The following is a 19,759-nucleotide window of genomic DNA, read 5'->3' on the forward strand; positions in this document are numbered from 1 at the left end:
GGGGGAGGAGGAGGATTGATAGAACATTAATCAACAAAAGTCTCTATTCAAGAATTTATCTTTTAAGGCAAATTTGAACATAATGTCTTGATAACAAACTTTTAATAATATCTCAGATTTTTTTTATATTTGTATGAATTGTATGGCAAAGGTTTGACTTATAAATCTACAAGACAGAATTTAATGAATTGGCATTCAAAAGTTGAATATTATATTATTAAAGAAATATTTTAAAATAAAATAAATTACGGAAATATTTTAAATAATTTGTTGTCTATTACTTTGGTTTTCCAATATTATCAATGTATTTTGCATATCACATGTAACAATTAAAAGAAAATGCAGCTGAATTAATAAATCAATTTATATTGACAGAATCAAAGTTAAAACAATTTTAAGGGGAAGGGGTTCAAAGTAAAAAATAATGTTGAATTCTAATCTAAAAAAAAGTATGCTGGAACATAACCTATCATTTATGAATATGTTTTGGCCACATTTGTGGTATTTGAGTTTTAAATGATACTAATATGCACTTAGGATGAGTCAATTTGTGGAAGTTTCCTTAAAACTTGAATTTCAGTTCATGCAAATTATTGAAATAGATTTTGAAGAAGGTTTTCACCAAAAAGTTCTCAGCAAGAGCTCAACCAAGCTCGATTTAGTCTGCATACCCATTACCCAGTATGTATTTTTTAAGGTATTGTTTTCCATAATTTGGGTTAAACTTTTGAACAGTTTGGGAGTTAAAAATTTGGACAACACCGTAAAAGTCCATAACTACATAAGCACGATCAGAAGGGTAACAATTTAAAACTTGCAAGGTGTGCATTTTTTTTTCATGCTGCAACTAAAGAAAGACAGACAGAGAAATTAAAATTAAACGAACATACATATACAGAAATTTAACAATATAAAATAAAGTAATATATGTACATCATGTCTACCATATCTATAAGGGGAGGGTGTAGGGGGGTGGGGGGTGGGGGTTGGGGGGGCATACATTGTCTCAGGCTTATATAGGGGCGGGCTTATTACAGGACAATGAAATAGCATGTGTTGGCATTTCTACTGAGCTAATCAGATATGAGTGGGCTTATTACCAGGCATGGGCTTATTGACGGATAAATACCTGAATTATACATGTCTATTTACACTGATTACATCACTTGTAACACAAATGATTTCAGTGTGTTTTCTCTAGGAACCCCAAATATCTGATAAATAAGCCTTAATACATTTATGACATCAATATTAATGATTAATGCATGTCATTGGACCAAAGTTTAAAAAGTCTAGCAATATCACTGAGTAAATAAAATAGACCGGTACATGGATTCTCTCTGAGAGGGGTGAGTGCATGTGTACAGCGAATTGACAGAGAAATTCATTAATCAACCACCTCTTGACTGAGTCATGGGCTTAAATATGGAAAGTATTGTTAGCATGATGGAAATTTTATCTCTTAATTTATTGCTTTTTTTTGTTTAAAGTTTATAAATAATAAAAAAATCTTTACTGTAAAAGCATAGATATCAGCATTATGAAAAGTGAAATGCTTAAATAATCAGATATTTATGTAGTTAGAAGAAATGAAAGCTATGTACAGATTAGTCAGTGTTTTATTTTTTCCATCAAGCTGACAATGCTTTTTAGGACTCAGAACAGGTAATTTGTAAATTGATGTGCCTCTAGTATTTTTGTTCTTCTGAAAGACAAAAAATATATAGATATCCTAGGTTCAATACACAGTGATTTATGAGCTAGTACACACCTGTATTGTACAAACAGAGGTATAGTCCTGGCTAGATTTGCCAATTTCAGCGGGCTGTATGTGTTTATTTGTGAAGTCAGAAATTGAACAGGTGCAAACTTTACAGGTAAGCTGTAGATAAATATATATATATACATGGTGAAGGATTGTGCTGCTTGATTGGGTATTTTGGGATAGGAAATTCTCAATATCGTGGGTGAATAGGATAGCGACACTGAAATGTATACAGAATAATTTAAATCCATTGAAAATCACCCATGTTGACATTGATTTAGGTAAATATAACTCAGATCACCACTTCTGATAAATGGCTCCTTCTAAGGGAATGAGGTTAACGTTGTTGTGGAAGCTAGAACTGAAGATGAAGTTGTTTGTCAAGTTTTATTGTGGTTCTGTAAATATGTACATACAACCTGTTATCCTGTCTTCAGTAAAACTCTTCTAATTCATTTCACCTGTCTACAATGAAACCCTTGTAATCTGGTAAACCTGTTTATACTGACACCTGACTTATATGGGGGAAATATGGCAGTCAGGGGATTACATGTTGAGAAAGACAAAGTGATTTTTGAGAAGTGAAAGATTGATTTTGTCATGTATGAACAAAATATATAAAGTATACAAATAATAAAATAAACATAATATATATATAACAGCACTTTGCTTTTTATTAACACTTAACTTTTTATTATCCAAATGGAATGAAGACCAATAGCCATAAAAATCTGTTATGTGAATATTTATGGAGTTGGGAACAAACTTTACTTCATAGCCTAGTGCACTGGAGTTAAAAAGAAAAGTGAACTTACTCGAGTTCACATGCTTGTGCAGCACTAGGGTTAACTAGAGTGCACTGTTCTCTCTCCCTACCCCTCTATGATGTACATTTTTTTTTTTTTGTCTTTAGACAACATTCGAAGTAGTCTTTTAAGGTTACCTGTTTATAAGAAATACCTGTCTATAAAGGTCATATTTGTATAGCTATGACCTGTTTATAATGACCACCTTTGTGAAATACCTGTCTTTAAAGGTCACCTCTATATCTACTTCCTGTTAATATGGGTCATCTCTGTATCTCAGTTAATGTATATTACCTATATCTGACTATAAGGGTCACATCTACATAAAAAAAAAACTGTCTTAAACTCATTCATCTCTGAAGACACATTTGAACTCTTCCAATTCAAAAGTTTGTAGTTCATTATGAAATTTCAGGGGTGAATGATTTGAAACACCTGTCTATACAGGTCAGCTCTATGTCTGCTACCTGTTATTATTTGAAACTTCTGTATATCAACTACTGTACCTGTGTATAAAACTCACTTCGACATCAATCACCTGTCTATGAAGGTCACTCACCGACATCAAAAACCTGTCTATAAGGGTCACTCACCGACATCAAAAACCTGTCTTTAAAACACCTGTCTATAAAGGTCAGCTCTATATCTACTACCTGTTATTATTGGCTACTTCTTATATCAACTATCTGTCTAGACAATTCACTCATGCATCAATTGCCTGTCCATAAGGTCACCTCAGTATAGAAAACACAAAGATCAGCTCTACATAAAATACTTGTCTATAAGCCACCTCATCAAAAACCTTTCTATTAAGGTCACCTACATTGTATGTATAACAAATACCTGGAAAGAGATACCCTCTGTATAGCAAACACCTGTCTTTAAAAGTCACCTCTTTATCTACTATCTGTCTATAAAGTTCATCTCTACATCCAAAACCTGCCCATTAAAACCACCTTTGTATATCGAGTACCTGTCTAAATCAACTACCTTTCCTATGAGGATACAGTGTATTTCATATTTCTTCAGATGTTTATTCACCCCTGTATAAAGGTCACCTGTCCATAACAGGCAGATTTTCCAGTGGCTGTGTGTATTTACATCTTTCTGTGAACACGAAGGTGTCCTAATGACCGTAATATGTCACCATTCAGACAGGTATTTGCATTGTATACAGGTAAGTCTCAGGAAATATTTGTCCGATATTTGTTCAGGTATGAAGTATGTCTCTTGATATCTGGGTCATCATCCTGGTAATATATTGGATTATTGAAAACCGTGTGTATACATTGTAGCAGTAAAGTATTGTTTACAGTAGAAATCGTTTTGAAGTCCGAGCATAGTAATTGCCACACGTGCAGCTTCAGGTTAATTGTAATACTCGTTATCCTAAGTATTACCTGTAAATTTCAGATTGATCATATTTGCTAAATAGTGAATTCACTCAACCATTCAACAGGCCTCAGCATGTAATATTATAGTTGGAAAATGTATATACCTACTGCCTGGTACCTGACTATATGGTAGGCATTTCTCGTTAGGCACTACAGGTAGAGCAGGTATACAGGTAGGCTATAGAGCTATATGGGACAAAAAGGGTATTGAATACAGACTGGCTAGGGAGGGTCCAAGTCTGCACAGGTATACATGTATACACACACATAGGTGTACAAATATAGGTAAACGAATACAGTTTGTTTATTAAATATGTGGTCATATTTGAACAGATAGAGAAGAGAAAGGTAAGTGTGCGCCTGACAATAACACATGTACACCTGTAGTCAGTTGTATTCACACAGGTAAGGCAAATACATGTTCATTTACCTGTGTGCCTTGCTTCAACCAACAGTAGAATACCTGAGTCAGATTGGATTCTGTGACAAAATTATTGGCACCCTGTCAGGAGAGATTACTGTAGCACATGTAGATTTATGCTTGGGCTGTATTTAAACTCTGATATATATATGTGTGGGTTTAAGTCTTCATACAGGGGATTAAGGATAGCCTAACCGTGACGATGAAACAATTCATTAGCGTACTGTCCCGCAGTTTCTTTGTAATTAAGAATAGTTACCTTTCCAGCAGGTATTGTGATTAGTTTTCAGGTATTCCAAGGCAATTCAGTTCACCGATCGTGGCGAGATATCATTGGAATTTTAAAACACCTGACGTTTGGTGTGTTTTTTATCGGTATTCCGTCTGCTGTGGTGTAACATTTACATGGTGGATATTCATAAAATCATTGGAATTTACACATTAAGGTGGATATATGCAAGTTCAGTCCGATTTTCTGTTTTAAACAGAGCAGTAATCTATACCAAGGTATCGTATGGCTTGCGTTTTTATACGGTTTTGTGCTTAGCTAATTTCCTGACTCTAATTGTACCTGTATATTTTCTGTTCATTTTTCAGATGAAGGAAATCTGATGCCGAAATTATTCAGGATGTATTGGACGTTTAATGTAAATGTCAATGTTCTTCCGGAATAATATCTGCGTAATTTACAAAATGGAAATTATTAGTGTTATTCAGGACCAGTGGCAATTGTGATGCATACAAATATATTATACAGAGATTTATTCGGACGAGTCTTTGCTATAGAATGTCAGGTGATTTTTTGTTCAGTGTAGAATATCGTAAGTGTTTATCCAGCATGTGAAGTGCTACCTTGTGTTTTGTTTACGCTGGTTACACTGTGAATAAGTGTAAAGGGATCAGTGGTACCTGTCGGCTTTCCTCCACAAAATGGAGTCTCCGAAGGATACCAAAGAGGCAGGGAATCACCACGACGAGGAGGAGGATTTCCTGCCGGAGGAAGGAGGGTATGAATACCTTGATTCTCATGTGACAGGGGAATGTTCCAATGAAAACGATCAGGAATATACCACACAAGGGGAATTATTAGCCGGACTTCAAAAAGATCAGCTTCCACCGTTATTACAAGATGAAAATTTGAATGAATACGATAGAAGAGATGGCAATTACTATGACGACGAGGATGTTGATTCTCTGGCTGGTCTAAATGAAGCGGATGAGGCTGTGAACTTGGCAGACATCTTAGCGGCACGCGACACATCTTTGGTAGAAGATGAGTTGTGGGCCCTTTGTCGGGAGTGCTGCCTTGTTTTGGAGGTCGTTAATTGTACTCCGGAAATGTTCCAAACCCTCTGCATCACTCCAGACACCGTCGCTTTCGACAACGCTGGCAATGTCTGCTTCCTCGATCTTGGTTCAGGTAAGTTCTTTTTATTTGTAGAATTTGCTTAAGCATTAACTCATTCATCCCTGAGGCACATTTGAACTCTTCTAAATCAAAGTTTGGAATAGTTTATTATGAAATTTCAGGGGTGAATGAGTGGATATTAAATTATTCAATCTTATAAGTTCACTGCAAAGAGGTGGGGAGCTCTATGAAAAGAGTATCAAAAAATCCTTCACTGTCCAATGAAGGTGACAGTGTACATATCGCACAGCAGCTATCGAAACATCACACAGAAATACTTCACTGGCTGTGCTATATGAACCTGTTTAGATTTCTTTAATTATTGGTAAATTCAACAGAAAAGAGTGCTTGCATATATTTATGAGAACAAAAAGACATTTTTGTTCAAGGAAAGATAAAAGATACATACATTTAGGTTGGTGTATCAGTTACTAAGATTACGAAAAATCCACTGAAATCTTGACCAAAAAATGAACCAACATTCTTATAAGGATAGCTGTGCTTGTAACACCAAATATGGTAATCTGAATTAACTATTCAAATGTGAAAAGTTTCGTGAGATCTATGGTTATCCACGTGTAGGAAGAAAACAGATGATGCATTGTATAACATGTACACAATCCAGTATCACCTTCTGTTGAGGCACAAATGATAATAAATGATGATGGGGAATAGAAGTTCACAGACAAATACATGTGGGTTAGGCTTGAGGTTCAAGTGTACAGAGACGTAGGGTAGATCAGAAGAAGAGTATCGAAATTCAGGATTCAAGTTTACACAGAGATAAGGGGTGGATCAGAACTCAGATACACTTTACGAAAAAATACCTCATTTGTGGATCAACTTTGTATGGATGGCATGTCAAAAATCTAATCAAGTTCAGAGCATGTCACAAAGAATGGATTGATATTCTTTTTGTTTTTTCCAAGCTTCGTTTTTGGGGAAGTGGTGGGGGTGTAGTGATTAAAGTTGCTGGTATTTGTCTGCAAGGCAATTTGCTGCCTACATAGAGCTGTAGAGAGTTTGAGGCTCGAGGAGCAGGGCGCAAATAAAAATGTCCCTTCTTTGTAATTTGTTTTTCAACATTACCACATGTATCACATCAATTAACTAAATAAATGTATAGACTTTTGCTAATCTGATGTTTCAAGATATGATCTATGTATTGTACTGTTCTGTATATATAGAGAGATCTATGTATTGTACTGTTCTATATATATAGAGAGATCTATGTATTGTACTGTTCTGTATATATAGAGAGATCTATGTATTGTACTGTTCTGCATATAGAGAGATCTATGTATTGTACTGTTCTGTATATATAGAGAGATCTATGTATTGTACTGTTCTGTATATAGAGAGATCTATGTATTGTACTGTTCTGTATATAGAGAGATCTATGTATTGTACTGTTCTGCATATAGAGAGAGATCTGTGTATTGTACTGTACTGTATATAGAGAGATATATGTATTGTACTGTTCTGTATATAGAGTAAGATCTATGTATTGTACTGTTCTGTATATATAGAGAGATCTATGTATTGTACTGTTCTGTATATAGAGAGATCTATGTATTGTACTGTACTGTATATAGAGAGATCTATGTATTTTACTGTTCTGTATATATATAGAGATCTATGTATTGTACTGTACTGTATATAGAGAGATCTATGTATTGTACTGTTCTGTATATATAGAGAGATCTGTGTATTGTACTGTTCTGTATATATAAAGAGATCTATGTAGCTGTTCTGTATATATAGAGAGATCTGTGTATTGTACTGTTCTGTATATATAGAGAGATCTATGTATTGTACTGTTCTGTATATATAGAGAGATCTATGTATTGTACTGTTCTGTATATATAGAGAGATCTATGTATTGTACTGTTCTGTATATAGAGAGATCTATGTATTGGACTGTTCTGTATATAGAGAGATATATGTATTGTACTGTTCTGTATATAGAGAGATATATTTATTGTACTGTTCTGTATATATAGTGAGATCTATGTATTGTACTGTTCTGTATATAGAGAGAGATCTAAGTATTGTACTGTTCTGTATATATAGAGAGATCTATGTATTGTACTGTTCTGTATATAGAGAGATATATGTATTGTACTGTTCTGTATATATAGAGAGATCTATGGGTATATGAAATGTAACCAAACTGAACTGGGTGGATCACTGTTGACTTTAAGGTACATTTGTAGCTCATATGGTTAGGGCGTCCATGGTCACAGGTTCGAACCACCGTCCAGTCACAGCGTGGCCTACCTGGTATACCAACGGAAGGTGGCATAGAGACATGCATGTCTTCAAGGTCAAAGGCTTTGTTCGGTGAAGGAAGAATGCAACGAAAATAGACTTGTTCAATTGTCTGTGATCAGGTACATTTTGTAGCTCAGTTGGTGAGAGGTTCCGCAGGCTAGGGTTCCAGTCTGGCTGTTGCATTTTTCCTTCCCTGTTTCAGGAAGTACCAGATGTAGTCTATGTCTTCAGCATCATCAACACAGGTGTCATACAGGTACACTGTACACTGTACAGGTGTATTTTTCATACTCGTTCAGGTGTCCCACAGTTAGCATTGTTCCTCATCAATTATTTATATTTCATGCACTAGACTATCGGTAGCGTTATCTTTTCATCGTGTATTATACAGTATAAACACTGTCTCTGTGATGAAGCTGTATTTTGAGTGATGATGCTAGATTCTATAGATACTCTGGTGAAATATATGTTGGTCGTAGAATATTTGCTGAACAGTGTCAGAAGCATGAATATTGTGAAAGAAACTGTTTAAAGATCTCGTTTCCTTGGGGGTAGGTAAATCTAGATCCTACATATGATATTTTATTGTACCATAATTCAATTCCATTTCAAGGAAAAGCAATCTGATAATATCTGTATGTCATTGAAATCTAGTGAACACAATAAATATAACTAGTGTAGAATATCTAGGTTTGAGAACTCTCAAGAGCAATCACTATCACAAGTCGTTTCCTCAAAATGGTTGACATTTATTGGTGTAATATCAAATTCACTAGATCAATAATACTTGTCATTGGAAGGTGTTGCAGATTTCTGGTGTAATTTCAGATTTTTAAGACCGAACATATCTGACATTTGAAAGGGTGAACTTAGGTAAAATAAATATCTGACAATCCCTGTCTAGACCTGAATGGTATAGAAATATTCTAAGTTAAATGTATAAATGCACTTTTCAACTTTTGATGTAGGTATTTGAACCGTTGTATATTGAAACCTGCCTTAAAGAGGATCACCTGTCTATAATGACATATGTCTATATAAAATCCCCATACAATTGTATCTATAAAAATCACCTGTAAAGACCTTAAAATATCTTTAAAGATCACCTGTCGATTACAACCTTCTGTTTAAATATGCCACCTGTCTATACAGACTGCCTGTTTATAAATATCATCTTATGAGTTTTATATAGAAACAAACCTGGCTTTAAAGAAAAATTGGCTACATAGACCACCTGTCTCCTTAGATGCCACCAGATGGCTTTTCTTTTGACTATTTTGTAAATGGATACATATAATGAGGTATTATAAAGAAACAATTCCTGTGGCTTTGGAATAAGGAGATGCTATGGTTAATGAAATTGGGTATATTTGTAATTATACCAAATACTGATTTTTTTTGGCCCAAATTCATCTAAAAGACTAAAATATCCTTATTTATGAAAGATTTTTTACATTTTGATGTTGCTGTTGCATTTTTACCTGAATACAAGCTGAGAAAAAAGAAAATATACTAAATATTTATCCCATGACAACAAGTAACAATTATAGAACAACTCAGGTGACCGTTTAGGCCCAATGGGCCTCTTGTTTCAATAGCCATCTAGCTTGCTTAAATTTACCCCGAACGTATTTCAAGATTCTCTTTGTCTTACTGTACTTTGTTATAATACCCCATTATATGTATCCTTTGTAGTATTAGCAAAGTCCTCTACAATAACAAACTTGGCGGGATACATTTTCGTATCACAATATTTTAGTTAAACCTTACCAAAAATAAATAAAAGGGGTAAAACAGAATAAAGATTAAATTACGTTTTTTACCTGTAAAAATTAATTAAAACTTTGTTCTAGAAAAATGGGGAAAAAAATATCTAGACACAAGCTATTGTGTGGAGATTGTTAGTGTCATTTACGTATAAATGTTTCAAAATTTGTTTCTAGTTTTTGTAATCAAGAGTGGAATATAAACCTCTTTGTTGGTACATCTGGATGTTTCCAATTTCCAATCATTTTTTTTTAGATAAAAACAAATTGTTGCCTTTCTGCCTATCTATCAAAGTCTGAACAGGAAACATAAATACAATTTTGTTTGGCCTGACCAAATTTATCGGTGTAGTAATATATGTACTCTTGTAAGATAAATTGAATATTAATAATATGTAAACATCTGTGACCATGGTGTACGTGTTTCCTTGTGGAATATATATTCTACATGTTAGTAATTATCTATGTAAATTTCGCTTTGATGATTGTTTAGACTTCAAAACCAAAGTAAATACGAAATAATTTGAGTCTAGTCGATAAACTCTTTCAAGTTAACTTCTAACAGGAACTTCCTTGAAAAAGTTTGGTAAATGGTGTTTGCAGTGTCACTGGTGACTGAATTACAGGCAATTCCGGATGTGTTCATTTGACATCTAATTAAATCTGGTGTAATTTCCCCCCCCGCCCAATTTCATATGTCCTGTTGATCTCGTGATTTTGTTAAAATATTTCATTTCAAAGAAAGTATGAATTGCATCAATACATGTGGTTTTATATTCTTGTGTACTCAACTGTTTCGTAGACCTCTTAAAATGTAATGCATAATGCATTAGCCAGGAAATTGTTGGAGGCGATAGTAATTTGTGAACTGCTTTGAGACGACCTACGAACTAGGTTGTGATAAAGCAGTTTATAAGAACCTCAAATTATTGTTATAATTATTATTATTCCTTTTTAAATTAAATGTGTAAATTATGATATATGATTTAGTGTTAACAAAACTTCGGCACAATTAGTTAATACAGGGCCACACAGTAGTCATAAAAACCCGTCAACACAATCAGGTATTGTAAACATACTTATTTCAGTGCATTTAATTTTTGCTCATTAACAAATTTAAACAAAATAGCTCATTGATAACTTGGCGCACCCACATTTATTTACAATAGAAAAACATATATACAGAAAGTGCAATTTACTCGATCATAATATAGCACAATATTTCAAAAATGAAAAGCTCTAGAATAACATAACCAGTGAAACCTGTATGATGACAGCAATTCAGGGCCGTTGCGATAGAAATCAGAAGGTGTGCTATTTAGGAAGACACGGTAGAAATGTAATGGTATGTAGTTGTGGAATACGGTAGAAGCAGAAAAACTAATAATCCTAATTAACTGTTGAAATGATTGCTGCAGATCAGTTTTGGTTTCTTCAGCAGAACACAAAATAAAGTCCCTAATACTGTAGGATCCAAAAATTTGTCACCTAATGTACAATCCTGAAGGATGTAGTAAGGGTTGATCTGGATCTATTCTTCCTTCAAACCTGTGCAAATTTAAATGTCACTGTAGAACTTCTACGATAAGCTTATAATAAGCTTGTAATGAAGTATTTTTTGTTCTTGTACTTCTTTCAAAATTTTAAATTTCAGACAAATGATTTTTTATAATTACTGTATCTAATACACTTTCTTCATGTGTGAGTGCATTTAGTTTTGTACTTTGTGGACATCATGCAGGTTGCCTTCTTTGGGTAAATATGTGTTGTATTTTATGTGAGCTTTTAGTTTTGTATGAAATCAAATCGTCTAATTTGGGATAAATGTGTTTTTGCTTGTGAGTTTCGTTTGGTATGACATCAGATTGTCTCGTTTGGGTTTAGTGTGTACCGTACCCCTTGAACTTTTAAACCCAAAGGGGGAGTAATCCAAGTCAAAGGATCCTCAATCGTCATCCTGTCATCATCAGCTCTAAACATTGTAACCCGAGTGTTCGTTGAAAGCTCCTTACATCAATAATAACACACCTGTAATCCGTACCTGGGTCGTTAAGATGACACCAGCCTTAACCTCACAGATGTTTTACGGAGATGTTAAACTCATGAAACATGAACCTGTGGTATCAGTCAGGGAGACATGCTGTGTCCATGGGTATTTCAGTCCATAGCGTGAACATTTACCGTATTTGTTAAATATATTGGACTTGTCAGGGAGATGTGCTGTGTCTATGAGTATTTCAGTCCATAGCATGAACTTTTACCATATTTGTTATATATATTGGACTTGTCAGGGAGATGTGCTGTGTCTATGGGTATTTCAGTCCATAGCGTGAACATTTACCGTATTTGTTAAATATTGGACTTGTCAGGGAGATGTGCTGTGTCTATGGGTATTTCAGTCCATAGTGTGAACATTTACCGTATTTGTTAAATATATTGGACTTGTCAGGGAGATGTGCTGTGTCTATGGGTATTTCAGTCCATAGCGTGAACATTTACCGTATTTGTTAAATATTGGACTTGTCAGGGAGATGTGCTGTGTCCAAGAGTATGTACAACAAAGTCTTATCGTGTACATATACCCTATCCATTCTAATAATGGATAAGCCAGGGAGACATGCTGTGGGCATGGGTATTTTAGTTAATAGTGTAAACATTTACCATATATATTCTAATAGGGAGACATCATATTAATTTAACATCATTTTAGAACATAGAATGAACATGAATTGTATTTATTCTAATAAAAATTATAGATAAGAACAGAAACATGAAAGATTGTGTCGAGCTTCAGCATAAAGGAAACAACCATTTTGGTTCAGTTGTCACTTACTGTAGCCTTAATTATGACTTGCTGAAATTTACATACATGTGTATGCAAAGTCATATCTGTTTAGGCAAATAATGTTTTCAAACCTAATACAATCTAATACTAAAACTGCAGGGATTAAAAATTCACAGTAATCATTTAAGGACAAGATTTCTTGAGACTCTTTTATATTTTGTGATGTTTATATCAAAAAGCGATTAAGAAAAGTTTGAGTGAAATGAAGTAGTAAGAGGATAGAAATGGAACTATGGTTTACCGAAACGTATTACTATTGTTAGTTTTCCTTTCTGAAATATACTAGAGGGTTGGGATGTTAGCAAAATCAATACAATACAACAGCAGAATGAACAGAGATGACCGTGTCTTCACAGAAACACTGTATGTGTTCCATTAATGATTAATTAAAATGATAGTATCACCCAGACACCAATTCTACTGATGGAAAAGGCCATCTGTTACTCGGCCATAACTAGAAGTTGTGCAATCATGTCACTATCCCAATCTCTTTGCAATCTTCATGTTATTCTGTGAAAATATTTAATATCTATAAAAAAATATTTTTGTCCATACAGTGGAACTAAACTGTACTCAATCAAGGGGGACTGTATCATTAAAGGGTGGAAGGCTAGCTGACAGTAAAACAAGTTTGATGAGGGCCATGACTGTGTTAATGAAAATGAGAATTTGAACATTTAAACAATTAAGTGTCTATCTCTGTTTATTTCACAAATTAAAGTCATATGCAAAAGTTATTTCAGGTTCATGATCAGTCACAAAATTTGCTAAAAATAAGTCATTCACTGATGGCAGACAGTTGATTGAGAACATTTATGTGGGTCATTTCCTGTTTGACTTGTTACTAGAATGAGCCCTCAGATATCGATAGGAGCCGCACCTTCTGTATGACGAGTAGGTCCCAACTATAGTGTCTCAATACATATAAACTGACATCGTGATTTGTACAAATCCCGAAAGAACAGGCTACAGATGATGTTTGCTATAGAAGTAAGAGTCTAGGCTTTTGTTTTAGAGAATGTGAACTTGAGAAGTACAAATTTTGAGCTATGGTTGCTATTCCGTCTTTGCGTATTGCAGAGTTATCTGCTCTTGTGAGCAGGTATTGATTGTTACGTCATTTGTTTGTGAGAGTAACGTCGTAAGTTTTTGAGAACACGACGTAATTTTCTCACACAATCTAATGACGTAACAATGATACCTGCTCACAAGAGCAGATAACTCTGCAATACGTAAAGACATAATATTTAGGACTCTAAGCTACATCCACCACTGAGGATGCTAAATGCTTCAGAAGAAAGAGTAGGTTTTGGCTGCTATATATAGAGGGTTCTTACTGTGAAATAAGGCTTCAGCTGGTACTGCGCTGAGAACACTTACTTAGATGTAAGACTTAATTAGCTATGGCTGCAGATGGTTCCTACTTCAGAAGTGAGAATAACAATAGGCTTCAGCTGGTATATATAGAGGGTTCCTACTTCAAAAGAAAGAGCAAGTGAGGACTGCTATATAGGACACTAACTAATGAGATGGGACTAATCATACAGAGAAGAAATGTTTACCAATCTGAGTTTTTCTCTCTGAATAGATAGCTATAGTCTGAAGGATGTTGTTGTTGCTGACTGGTTTAACATCTTCCATCACTGACACTTAAGTCGGTGTTCGGTGTTCCCTCGATGTTCTGAAGGATGCAGAGTGGGGAAGTTTTATAATCCTGACTGACCTTGACATCCTTAAGTTTTGTTTAAAAAGGGAAAAATAGGATACTTTGGATCCCTGACCTTGACCTTATTGCTAATGTACTTTCAAACTTAATTGTAATACACATGTATACAATATAGCTTGTATAATAACTGTATTTTATATAAATATTTATGTATTTTTTGTACTATTACTCATGTAATTGCTAAAGGAATGACAACCATTCATTGTGATGATATCAGCATCACTGAAATTGATGATTTATTTGCCAAAAACTTGTGTAAATTATTCGTATAAATTTAAAAGCTTGAACGAGACAGATGTTTACCTGGGTGAAAGTTTCTCTAGGGAAAATATACACAAATGTATTAGAGTCTCTTTCTAGCTCATTAAATCATTATACTTCTTATCTGTATTAAACATGTTTACAACCTGGCCATGATGCATGTCTATCGTTCTATAGAAGGGCGGTGTATTAACAACATTAATTTTATTATAAGGTATACTTACCATTCCAGGTTTTTTCTATCTATCTATATTTTGGGTCAGATTGTAGCCCCATTCCCAAGGTTTTGCATTCCCCTTGTGATAAGTCATGGACTAAGAACTGCAGCAAGGGACACACAATACACATGTATGCATAATATTTTTTGACCTTGACTTATGTGACCTTGGTAGTTTTTGCATTCATGTCAGTTATGAACAGTAAGTACTGCAGCTATATAAGTGTCATACAACTTCACATGCGTATATATATGTGCCTTTATGATATCAGGATGTTGCTTGACTTTTTGTAACCTTGACCTTTAACCTCTGTGACTTTAACCTCTGTGACCTTGACCTCTGTGACCTTGCTTTAGTGTGGAGCATTTGGGTCTTACTTACACATATTTAGTTTTTTTTCCAATTGGATAATGAACAGTTCTTAAATTCTAAAATCTTTAAAAAAAAAACTACCAACCTAATTTTGGATTTCAATTTCATATTGTACTATTCCTTAGAGATAATTTTTATAACATAAAGAAAGTAGAAATTGACCAACATTCTTTCAAAAGAATAAAGAAAAATAGAACAATTGCGGTTTGAATTTCTTTTAGTTTTTTATACTAAAAGGATAATGGTGTACATTTCAGAAATGTCCAGGAAATAAACCCTGATAATGTGCCACTCACCCCGTTTAATAAGAATCAGATAAATTGGTGGTAGAGATTTCTGTTGAATATGTTGAACAGAAACTTACTTCAAAACAGCCAGAGAACAATTTATTCATCAAAACATTCTTTAAATAAACAGTTATGGCGACAATTGGATGGTACTAACATTTGTTGTCATGATTTTGAATAAACGACAGTCCTTTAAACAGAGTATCGCAGGAAAGTTTATTGTGATTCTTTTCCACCTGTATTCGATCAATATAATGTATTGATTTTCTGTACAAACACATGTGTACTGAATAACCAATGGAAAATAATGGGAAAAAAACTCAAGTGCTCACGGCACGAAAAAAAATCATTGGTGCATTTAAAAATATACTGCTTGCTCTATAGTCAATGTAGCTATATTTACCAATGTCATCTGCTAGGTCAGTGTGTTACCAGAATGTGAACCCTTGTGTACAGGTTGGTGTGGGTTCAAATCCTGGTGTTGGGATAATTGTGATGGACTTTTTAACTGGCACTGAAGATAGTTGTATACTGGTAAATATATTTTAATCTCCAGTCAGGCCATAGTGAAAGATTCTGTGTCCATTTATAAACAATTTCTGTTCAGAGGTATTTGAGGGAAACTGAATAATCTTCACACAGACGGCAACTGAATAATGTGTGTATCTTTTGATCAATTTGTATACTTCACTTGCATCATCTATTAATTGCAGGTCCTTGTGTGTTTATGAAGTAAGGAATTCTATTTTAGTTTTAAAATTAAAATAATCAGCATCTATTTACACACATCAATCATTGCAGTTAATGAAAATATGATTGTATAGATGTACCTGTGATATATTTCACCTGATATTGTCATTTCTGTAAATTCTATGATTAGAATTTAACTTAGAATAATTCGGCCTGAATAACTGCCCCCAGGATTTTTTTTATCATGCACGCAGACCTAGTCTGAAGTCCTAATAATCCTATCTATGGTAGTAAGTTTTTCTATTGAACTGTTGTCAATCTAAACATACTTTTGTGTAGAAATAAGTACCGTATTTAATTTATCAACCTCCCAGAGTGCCTAGAAATTTCAGAAAATTAAAAAAATTGCAGAACTTTTAGAATCATTCCCCTAAATAGCCATAAAAAAATATTTGTTGCCAGTAAGTTGGTTTGATATGGTTAAAGGATGGAATTAGTTAAGTAAAATAGAAGAGCAGGTTAAATATATGAGATTGGGCATTTATTGGATCAAATACAGCTTGTATTATATTCTTATCTCTACTGTATGTTCTTTGCTGCTTAGAATTTATGAGAAAGAAAACCTTATCATTGACAGGGAATCCATCTGGATCTGCATTTAAAACCACAAACAACAAAACTTACTGGGAAAAGTTGACATCAATAAATAAAAATTCCTTATCCTGGTTCTTTTCAAGTAAAGTTCTAGTAAAAACACAATTCACATTGAATACTGTATTGTTTCTCCCCTTATATAAAGTTACAATCATATAATTGTCACTCAATTCCTTTTATGGTGAGTTCACCTGGTACATTTAAACCTTGAATTTATCTTCAAGTTGTAAATATTTATTGAAATTTAATCTTGCCCAATTAAAAGGACATTGAACCAAAACATTTTATAATTTTTCAAAAACTTTTTCGAACATGTATGTATGATATATGACCTCATAAAACAGTGAAATTGGGCTTGATTTGTTGCCAAAGCTCGTGATAACATGTACAATATATCGAAGTTTACTTGGTACATGTACTCCCAGTATTTAAATGGTGATAAGCCCATCCTACAAGTTTAAGCCAGACCCAATTCATTACAGGTTTTATGAAGGGGGCTCTTACTTACTCATTTAAATAAGACCTAAATTAAATAATTTAAATAAAGATGTTTCCGATCTCCATACTATCCTTAATCATGTTTGGTCTATAAGATGTTTTTTTTCTTTTTTCTTTGAACAGTTCTTGTAAAAATCAATATAAAAAGGAGAAATAAATGAGTTTTTGACATTCATCAGGAAACGCACAATATTTCGGTATAAGAGTATCAAAAATGATTATTTTAAGATGTACATAGTATTTCGTATTTCAGAATGTATCACGATGAAGTGTGATTGTTTATTTTCTATATCAACTCATTCACTATCTGAACGACTTTAAACACAGATGTTTTTTTCCAATAACAGCTTTTGATAAAACGATATCTGAGCTTTTGGAATTTAGAACAGACCAATAAAAATTGAAATTCGTCCTCTACTTAAGAGGGGGAGTTACACTGTTTACAATATCTACGTTCTCTAGGTATATTATTATACCTTCCAACTTCTACAGCTAAAGAATGGGTAGATGTATGTATTTGAGTTAAACAAATGCGATATTTCTTTGGTACCGCATATCTATAAAACATCACGTTCAATAATTGAATATCAATTTGTATCAAAATAGATATATTTGACACGCATCTGTCTCATAAAAAATATAAAGTGTAGAGGAACTGAACTAAATAATGTTTCAGCTGTCCGTCATATTGAATTAATGAATTTCATTATTTTTTCTTTCTTATTAAAATTCTGAATACAAATTTTATAGAATATATTAGAGGATAACAGTAAAAAATTGATACAGTAGGCAGATTATTTGTGAAATATTGAATATTGAATATTTGAAGTATTAGAATTCTTATTGAAATTTGAGGGAGAGATATTTGCTAATGTTTTAGATACATGACCATTGTATACATGTAGCAAATAAAAAAAAATGATTTAGCGGCCAATTCCTTTTTTTTTTTTTTTTTTTTTTTACCTGTTAAATTTTTAATTAAACATTTGTTGGAAGTAGGTAATTGAATACTAGTCTGGCATTCTGCAATCTCTGCATAACCGTTCCAAATTAACCTACCAGATAGATCTATATATACAGGTATGGAGAGGCATTGATCTCATCCGGGGCTAACAAAGGCAGCCATGCATTATTTGGTAACCTTTTGATGAGTTTTTACCTGTGAATAGGTAAACTTGACAGGTATTTCTCCCCTTGTGATTTGCCTAATTGAATATTGTGCGACAAAAATAATTAATATTTCATGAAAGTTCTATCTTATAATGTAGACTTGAATCAATCAGACGTCTTTAAACTACCTGTACCTTGTAATTATGTCGGAGACAGGTATTCTACAACGATGAAAAATATTAATTCAATCAAGTGTGAAATTAATACTATAGATTTTCATGAATTTGCAACCGGGTAATGTACTGAGATTATTCCATCTACACAGGTCCATATCAATGTTTAAACTTAATTTTTTATCAAGATTCACAGTGTATTTATGTGAAGCTGAAATTAAAGTGGGAATTTTCTAGTAAGGTATATTACCTTCTTGATGTTTCCAAGAATATGCAGGTATATATGTGAAGACTTAAGAGATGACTGAATTCAAAATTTGAAATTTGAAAGAAAAGTTTATAAGATTTACAAATCACTCAGGAATCTACATGGTATTGTTTATAAGATATTCAAACTCGCTATTTTAAAAGTAAAATTTCGACTTCCTGGTGCATCATTAGATGCTACAGTGACATAACTAAGAGATGAGTTGAAATATAAATTTATTATGTATTAAAAAGTAAAATTTGATAAGCTTTTTAGTTCATTTAAGAATCTAAAGATATATAAAGAAAAATGTGTTGGCTTCTTAAATGTATAAACTTTAACGCAAACTTTTTAAAGTATTTCTTTAATAAACTTAAGTTAAATAACTTCAGAGCTGAAAAAGTCTCAGATAGGTTGGACTTGATCAGTAAAATCGCTGCTTTCGTTATTAGGTTATTTAATTTCCTCTAAAGGTTATGTTGANGGTGGTATAGGATGAGGAGGATCTGTCTGAAAGTACATAATTGTGAAAAATACATATTTGTTAAAACCAAATTGTTTGTCAGACTATGGGGAAAAGTATATGAGCTAAATACCAAATTGTTGTTTGAACAACTTCAGTGAGATACCTGTTGATTTTTGTTAAACAATCTTTGTCTTTTGTCTTGAAATGATCCAATCAAGAGACATAACAAAATATAGGACTTTCTTGACAAAAAATCATCAACTGTGATAGGTTATCAGTTTTAAATAAAAAAGGAAAGAAATAATACTGTCAGTTCAATATGTTGGTATTTCGGAGGTATTTGTCATTGTACATTGAATTGTAAATACAAACTCCTGT

The 19,759-nt window shown here is 33.4% G+C and overlaps 1 protein-coding gene across 5 annotated transcripts in view; it reads left to right on the top strand.

Moving 5' to 3' along the window:
• LOC110451693 (protein very KIND-like) overlaps positions 1–19,759 on the top strand; it is an 80,777-nt gene that overhangs the window by 3,712 nt on the left and 57,306 nt on the right. Inside the window, exons 1-2 of one of the 5 annotated variants that reach the window (XM_021499827.1) lie at positions 3,668–3,748; positions 4,984–5,806. In XM_021499827.1, the coding sequence (XP_021355502.1) occupies positions 5,317–5,806 (490 nt within the window). In that variant the 5' untranslated portion in view covers positions 3,668–3,748; positions 4,984–5,316. Of the gene's footprint in view, positions 1–3,667; positions 3,749–4,137; positions 4,213–4,264; positions 4,314–4,409; positions 5,807–19,759 lie in introns of those variants that run through there. The other 4 variants (XM_021499825.1, XM_021499826.1, XM_021499823.1 and 1 more) reach the window with 4 other exon arrangements.

Source organism: Mizuhopecten yessoensis, unplaced genomic scaffold (genome assembly GCF_002113885.1).
Source record: "Mizuhopecten yessoensis strain PY_sf001 unplaced genomic scaffold, ASM211388v2 scaffold6169, whole genome shotgun sequence".
NCBI lineage: Eukaryota > Metazoa > Mollusca > Bivalvia > Pectinida > Pectinidae > Mizuhopecten > Mizuhopecten yessoensis.